General features: G+C 52.9%; 1 protein-coding gene across 2 annotated transcripts in view; it reads left to right on the plus strand.

Annotated features, from left to right (window-relative positions):
* The first annotated feature begins 4,523 nt into the window (after positions 1-4,523).
* The window catches only part of LOC119959756 (putative methyltransferase DDB_G0268948), a 65,928-nt gene continuing 62,402 nt past the window's right edge, over positions 4,524-8,049 (plus strand). For both annotated transcript variants that reach the window (XM_038787852.1, XM_038787857.1), the window contains exon 1: positions 4,524-4,700. In XM_038787852.1, coding sequence (XP_038643780.1) covers positions 4,590-4,700 — 111 coding nt within the window. In that variant the 5' untranslated portion in view covers positions 4,524-4,589. The remainder of the gene's footprint in view (positions 4,701-8,049) is intronic.

An 8,049-nucleotide genomic window follows, 5' to 3' on the forward strand; every position in this document is an offset into this window, starting at 1 on the left:
CCCAGGTCATTTTTGGTTCATCTACTGGGCGGCTCTCTTCTGTGCCGAAATAGGCGGGCACTACGACTCCTTCCTCGCTCACCACCGGATCATCATGTCCTGCCTCGCCATCATGATGAACCCGTTACGGACTTTGCAGATCTCCCTTTCGCTCTGCCACCCTCTGGGTCTGACACAGTCCCGCCCATTCCAGACCAGGTGGCCTCTGACCCACCCTTGAGGCGGTCAACCAGAATTTGCCGCCCACCTCAGAGACTGAATTTATGAACTGCCTGAATTCATGGACTCTCTGAACTCATGAACTGATTGTTTTGTTACCCTGTTTAATTAACTCACTGGTTTTTACATACTGTTGTTCTAGTTATTTTTATGTTACATACTGTCCATCTGCTCTAGACACCTTCCAATGTAAATATCTTAGAGTTTCTGTACATAGTCCTGTAAATATGCTCACATATGCCACACATAGTTAGGAACATTCACATCATACATTATTTATTGCAACGAACACACATGTTTTTTTTAAAAAGGAGGATGTCATAATATACACATTAGTATATCATGGTGCAGAGACACACACTGACTGACATACTGCAAAACCAATCAACACACACAACACAGCCAATCACCAGTTAGGGCACGGTCACTATAAAGCCAGAGGGCATTAGTTTTCCCGTTCATTGGGGATGCAGCCTCTGAGACAGACAGAGCCCGCAATCAGTAGCACAAACATCCACTATGTGCGAGCAGTCTAGGCTGGTCAGGTGCTCCAGAAGGTGAGTGCCTCCACCTCGTGTGCGAGGTTGGGGCTGATACAGCTGAAGGTGGTGTGGAGAGCACACTTCACAAGGGTGAGGATGATCCGGCTCTTTGAGGGGTAGAAGATGTGTGTGAACGTTGCCGGGGGTGGGGGGGGGGGGGGGGGGGGGGGGGGGGGGGGGGGATTACTGTAGGAGGTGCTTCGGGTAATCTCTAAAATGGTGCACGTGAAACTGGACCCGGACCCTCGGGAGGCCACACTCGTTGTGTTGGACCAGCTGGGGTTGGAAACAGATGCGTAGGCAAATGTTGTAACCTTCACCTCGTTGATCGCCCGAAGGCGGATCCTATTAGGGAGGAGATCAACCTCTCCACCCTGTGCCCTGACATGGCGGGGGGACCTGCTGGAATTCTTAACACTTGAATAGGTCAAATTTGAGCTGAGGGGAAGGATGGAGGGGTTCTACAATTCATTGGCGTTATTCATTATGCACTTTTGAGAATTGGATCACATCGAACATTAGAGGGGGGGTTGGTGGGGGGGGGAGGGGGCTGTGTGTGTTAATGGTGACTATGGGTGATTCCTGATTCCTTTTTGTTATTTGTTTATGTTAACATGCGGGCTAATGTTTGGGGGTTTGGTGGGAGGATGGGATTGTTGTTATTGATATGGGGATTGACATTACATTCGTTACTGATTATTGTTTATTGTTGGGTGCAAATCTGGGAGAAAATGTGATAAAGGAGGAGAATAAAAAATATTTTTAAAAAGGTCCTTTTATCTTTGTTATTACTTTCTTTCCCTTTCCACCACCCTTTCCCGTCTGGGTTGTTTCTTTGTATGTGGGGGAAGTTAGGAAGGGGAGGGGATTGGCTAAGGGACAGCAGATAGCCATTTACATGTTCTGTCCGTTTAATTATAATACTGTACATAACAGAAGATCATTTGTGTTAAAGTTACAAACCTGGTGGCTGCAGTTTATTGGAGTCAACCAAGGACTTTGTGTATTATTAATGAAAGGGTGTGATTTAACGGAAATGAGAGAGTCCCATGTCGGGTGTGTTTAGCCGGGTATTTCCCGGCGCTGGGAGCCCCACCGAGGCTGCACTTAGTCCCATTTCCTGAACTAACAATCTCTGCTCCATGCAGGAAGTGATCGGGGGGGGGGGCATTTTTACATGGTGCCCCTATCTCGCGACTCCCTCACCACGGATCCGAGACCCCCCCAAAGCCTCTATCACCAATTAGGGGCTCACTGAGCCCTCCACATCCCACGTCATACAGGCAGGGCACCCACAGGCACGATTCCCAGCATGGGAAAAATGCCACCTGGGCACCTTGTTACTGGCACCCTGACAGTGCCCCTGACAGCTTGGCAGTGTCACCTGGGCACTATGGCATTGCTAGGGTGGCACCCAGGTGACACAGCCAGAATGTTTGTGTGTCACTGCCAAGGTGTCAGATCGGCAGTACCAGGGTGGAATCGGAGATGCCAGGGTGCCACCCTACCCAGAGAGCGATTATCCAGAGGCCCTCGATAGCCTGTACTACCTCCCCAAGTATTGATACACTTGGTCCATGTTTGTGGAAACCAATGCCAAACACCACCTGCTCAGGGTCTCCGAGGCAAGGCCATTAGGTCCCGGGCACTGGGTAGATCCTGTGTGGAGACATACAAGTGACACTAACTGCTCACTTGAATATGCAAAACTGGATCACGTACAGTGAGGACGAGATCTAGATTGTGAGATCTCGTTAGATCTTGCAAGGCGTGATGAGCCAAGTAAATCTCACACGAGAGGCCTTGCGTGAGATTTACCAGCTTCTCCGCGTCCCGGGTCCGGAGCGATGGGGCCGATAGATCGCGCACAAAATCTTATTTCACCTGTGCTGCCACTCCAGGTCCAGTGGGGCTTGAATTGACCACACACAAGCCAAGAGTGCCATGACAGTACAACATTAGTGTTTTGTTCCTACATTATGGGCAGCACGGTAGCATGGTGGTTAGCATAAATGCTTCACAGCTCCAGGGTCCCAGGTTCGATTCCCGGCTGGGTCACTGTCTGTGTGGAGTCTGCACGTCCTCCCCGTGTGTGCGTGGGTTTCCTCCGGGTGCTCCGGTTTCCTCCCACAGTCCAAAGATGTGCGGGTTAGGTGGATTGGCCATGCTAAAATTGCCCGTAGTGTCCTAAAAAGTAAGGTTAAGGGGTGGGGGGTTGTTGGGTTACGGGTATAGGGTGGATACGTGGGTTTGAGTCGGGTGATCATTGCTCGGCACAACATTGAGGGCCGAAGGGCCTGTTCTGTGCTGTACTGTTCTATGTTCTATTAAGAACATCTTCTTTAACACAGACCTGAAGACATCTACATCAAGTTCAAAAAACTTGTCTCATGGCTCATGGGATTTCTGAAATCCAACGGTATATATCAAAACTACCTGAAGAAAGATCCGGAAAATGCTGACGCCTCACTGGACCAAATTGAACAAAGGTATAAAACTCTATGAAAACCACACCCTTCCTGCCGATCTGTCCCCTAATGTTTAATTGTACCATAGTTTGAGGTTAGCTAAGGGCTACCAGTGACTCCCAGAGCCTGGCCCAGAGGGTCAATGTTTGGAGACCCCCCCTCAGGCCCCTAATTCATGTGAATGACTCAGATTTGGAAAGGCTGAAGGAACTGGTCAGATGGGCAGACAGTTAAATTCTGGGGACTGACAGATGAGTTTGATCAAATAGGTAATCTGGCAAATTATAGACAGATAACTGATAATGAAGACACAAGATAGTGAATTTCAGAGGCACTTATTGAATTTTAGGGACATTAGACATAAAATGAGAACGATAATAATTACACTTACATTACGGCCATCAAGCAACCACCCCTTTATTGGAGAAAATCAATACAAATGATTGGGACATGGTCCAATTAATTGGGGCCAAGTTCAAGGACCACCCAAAAGGGCACAAAGCCCCTTTGGGGTATAAAAAGGAGCCCCCAAGACAGATCACTCTTCTTCATCTTCATCATCTTGGCCTTGGCTCTCAGCGACGAGAGACCCGCCAAGCACCAGCCAAGTAAGTCCAAAGTCAACGCACGCTACGAGATAGGCGCTCCTAGCTACTATTCTATACCAGTTCAACCCCAGCAGCCTCAGAACTCAGAACTCTGACTGAGTGGGCGCCCAAAGCTAAGTATAGGCTTTTAGTAGTAGTTGTAGTTTAGTGAGTAGAGTTTGTGCATGAGTAATAATTGACTGTGTGTGTAAATAAATGTGCATTGATTTCAAACTTACTAACTGGCGTATCGAGTCTTTGATCAGTATTCGGTTTTGAACCTTGTGGCGGTATCAGAAAGATACCTGGCAACTCTTGAGCAAAGGTAATTAAAACAGAGCAAATTAAGGAGAGCATAACGAGCAACGGGATTAGGAAGATGAGGGGTTGGGTTGGAGGCGGGGGGAGGTGGGAGGTGATTATCTATGGGTTAGAATGGAGGAGAGTCTCACTGTGCGTGTGGAGTTTGCACATTCTCCCCGTGTTTGCGTGCGTTTCGCCCCCACAACCCAAAGATGTGCAGGCTAAGTGGATTGGCCGCGCTAAATTGCCACTTAATTGGAAAAAAAGATGAATTGGGTACTCTAAATTTTTTTTTTTTTAAATTATTGCTGCTCAAGGCAGCGCACGTTTCTAATTGATGAAAACATTCTTGCATCAATGCAAGGTTTACATTGGGTCGAGTCGCTGCGTGTTCTTTATGCAAATACATTTTCCTGAGATCGTACTAACCAAACTCTGCTGGAGGTTCACTTACTCAGAGTGACAGCAACATGGCGTGGCGTTTATTTGAGGAGAAGGATCACGCTGCTATGTATCAGAAATACAGGCTCTCTTCATATGATCAAGTTCACAACTTGATCTTCAACTATCTGGAGAAAAAGGTAAGAATGTGGTGAATGTGAAAAATCAGCACCCTGGGTGAGAAGCTGGAGAGCTGAAATTGAGATCCAGACCGACACTCTGGAGCAGTATTAAGGGAGTGACACACTGCCAGAGGTGGCGGAGATGCTGAGCACCCCCCCCCCCCCCCCACACCCCACTCCCCCCCCCCCCTCGCTCCCCAGACCCGGTGGCACTATCTAGAAGACGAGGACGGGAGTTCTCCCCAATGTCCTGGCCAATCTTTACACTCTCAATCAACATCCCAGAAAGCAGGTTTTTTGGTTTCATAGAATTTACAGTGTGGAAGGAGGCCATTCGGCCCATCGAGTCTGCACCGGCTCTTGGAAAGAGCATCCTACTTACGCCCACGCTTGCACCCTATCCCCGTAACCCAATAACCCCAGGTAACCATTTTGGACACTAAGGGGCAATTTAGCATGGCCAATCCACCTACACTGCACATCTTTGGACAGTGGGAGGAAACCGGAGCACCCGGAGGAAACCCACGCACACACAGGGAGGATGTGCAGACTCCGCACAGACAGTGACCCAGCCGGGAATCGAACCTGGGACCCTGGAGCTGTGAAGCAACTGTGCTCACCTCTGTGCTACCGTGCTGCCCGCCGGTTATTTACCTCATCGCTGCTTGTTGGATCTTGCTCTGTGTATATTGTGGGACATTTACTCTATATTACAACAGGGCCTTGACTGGCATGTAAAGGACTTTCTGAGATTGTGAAAGAAGATAAAGGATTATAACTCTATCTTTTTCTCACAGCGAGTGGTTGGGGTGTGAAATATACAGCCTGAGATTGTGGTGGGAGGAAGGTTCAATTGTGGCTTTGAGAAGGGAATTGGATTATTATGGCCGGGATTCTCCGACCCCCCCCCCCACCTCCGGGTCGGAGAATCCCCGGGGGGAGGTGCGAATCCCGCCCCACCGCCCGGCGTCGGCTGCTCAATTCTCCAGCGCCGTTTTTCGGGTGGTAGCGGGATTCCCGCCACGGCGGTCGGGGTCCGTTGACAGCGGCCCCCCCGGCGATTCTCCGGCCCCCGATGGGCCGAGCAGCCGTCCAGTTTTGGCCAGTCCCACCGGCGTGAATTACTCACCTCACGCACGGCGGGACCTGCCAGGTGAGTATGCGGGGTTGGTCCTCGGGGGGCGTGGGTGGATCCGACTCCGGGGCGGCCCCCATGGTGGCCTGGCCCGTGATTGGGGCCGACCGACCTGCGGCCAGGCTTGTTGCGTGGGGGAACTTCTTTCCTCCACGCCGGGCCCCTGTAGGGTTCGGCCATATTGCCTAGGGGCCCACGCGGAGAAAAGAACCCCCCGTGCATGGGCGGAAATACGCCGGCCGGTCTGCGCATGCGCGGGGGGTTTTCTTCTCCGCGCCGGCCCCTGGGCAATATGGCGGAGCCCCTGTAGGGGGCCCGGCGCAGAGAAGAGAACCCTCCGCGCATGCACGGAAATACGTTGGGTGGTCTGCGCATGCGCAAGATCATGCCAACTCGGGCCGGCCCTTCGGCGCTGGCTGGAGTGGCGCCAACTGCTCCGGCGTCCTCCTAGCCACCGAAAGTTTGGAGAATTCCTTACTTTCGGGAGTTGTTGATGCTGGAGCGGTTGGAGCCGGTTTTCCTGCCGCCGTGGGGACTCAGTCCCCAGAAGGGAGAATCCCGGTCAATGTGTCTGCAGGGCTATGGGGGAAGGGCCAGGCAGTGGGAGGAACTGAGTAGCTCTTGCAATGAGCCAGCACAGGAATGACAGGCTGAATGGTCTCCATCTGTGCTATAACCATTCTATAGTGACCCTAACTTTCCATCCAAGCAGCCAACCTGTTCCACTCTGATCCGGACGAGATAACTGTACAGATGTGGTATTGTTTTGAAAAGCAGTTTAGTGGGGAACACCTTCTAAATCCTTCCAACTCAAACCAATGGCAGGCGTTAAGAGTGGGAGAGATTCTTGATTTTTCACCTCAGAAACATTTGCCACATTTCAAAGATTGTGGAAGCCAACAGGAGATTGGGTGTTTGGGTTATTTCACAGACATTCTAGTGTCTGTTGGGTGTGTACCTGGCTGGTCGACAGTTCGCATTGTCTTCAGAATTACTGTTGATTGAAGAGCAGCACTTTGCATTTTTCTAATTCTTCACTTCAAGAATCCCTCTTTGAAATGGACCCCCCCCTCCCTCCCCCCCCCCCCTCCCCCCCCCCTCCCCCCCCCCCTCCTCCTCCCTCCCCCCTCCCCCCCTCCCCCCCCCCTCCCCCCCCCTCCCCCCCCCCCCAGATGTGAAATATCACACATGTCAGGGCAGGTCTGCAGCACAATTCACATTAGAACATTTCAGTAAAGTGGTCAACTTACAAAACCAGACATCAGTGACGGGATTCTCCGAGCCGGCACACGGCCGGAGAATAGGCGTTCACGCCGGAACGATCAGAGGTCCCGACGGCATGGTCAGAGGGCCCGACGGCATGGTCAGAGGTCCGGACAGCGTGGTCAGAGGTCCCGACGGCATGGTCAGAGGTCCTGACAGCATGGTCAGAGGGCCCGACAGTGTGGTCAGAGGTCCCGACAGCGTGGTCAGAGGGCCCGACGGCATGGTCAGAGGTCCGGACAGCGTGGTCAGAGGTCCCGACGGCATGGTCAGAGGTCCTGACAGCATGGTCAGAGGGCCCGACAGTGTGGTCAGAGGTCACGACGGCGTGGTCAGAGGTCCCGACAGTGTGGTCAGAGGGCCCGACAGCGTGGTCAGAGGGCCCGACAGTGTGGTCAGAGCTCCCGACGGTGTGGTCAGAGGTCCCGACAGTGTGGTCAGAGGTCCCGACGGCGTGGTCAGAGGGCCTGACAGCGTGGTCAGAGGTCCGGACAGCGTGGTCAGAGGTCCCGACGGCGTGGTCAGAGGTCCTGACAGCATGGTCAGAGGGCCCGACAGCGTGGTCAGAGGGCCCGACGGCGTGGTCAGAGGTCCCGACAGTGTGGTCAGAGGTCCCGACGGCGTGGTCAGAGGGCCCGACGGCGTGGTCAGAGGTCCCGACAGTGTGGTCAGAGGTCCCGACGGCGTGGTCAGAGGGCCTGACAGCGTGGTCAAGGGCCGACATGTGGTCAGAGGTCCCGACGCGTGGTCAAGGTCCCGACAGCGTGGTCAGAGGTCCCGACGGTGTGGTCAGAGGTCCCGACGGCGTGGTCAGAGGTCCCGAGGGTGTGGTCAGAGGTCTCGACAGCGTGGTCAGAGGGCCCGACGGCGTGGTCAGAGGTCCCGATGGTGTGGTCAGTAGTCCCGACGGCGTGGTCAGAGGGCCTGACAGCGTGGTCAGAGGGCCCGACGGCGTGGTCAGAGGTCCCG

This window comes from Scyliorhinus canicula, chromosome 2 (assembly GCF_902713615.1).
Source record: "Scyliorhinus canicula chromosome 2, sScyCan1.1, whole genome shotgun sequence".
Lineage (NCBI taxonomy): Eukaryota > Metazoa > Chordata > Chondrichthyes > Carcharhiniformes > Scyliorhinidae > Scyliorhinus > Scyliorhinus canicula.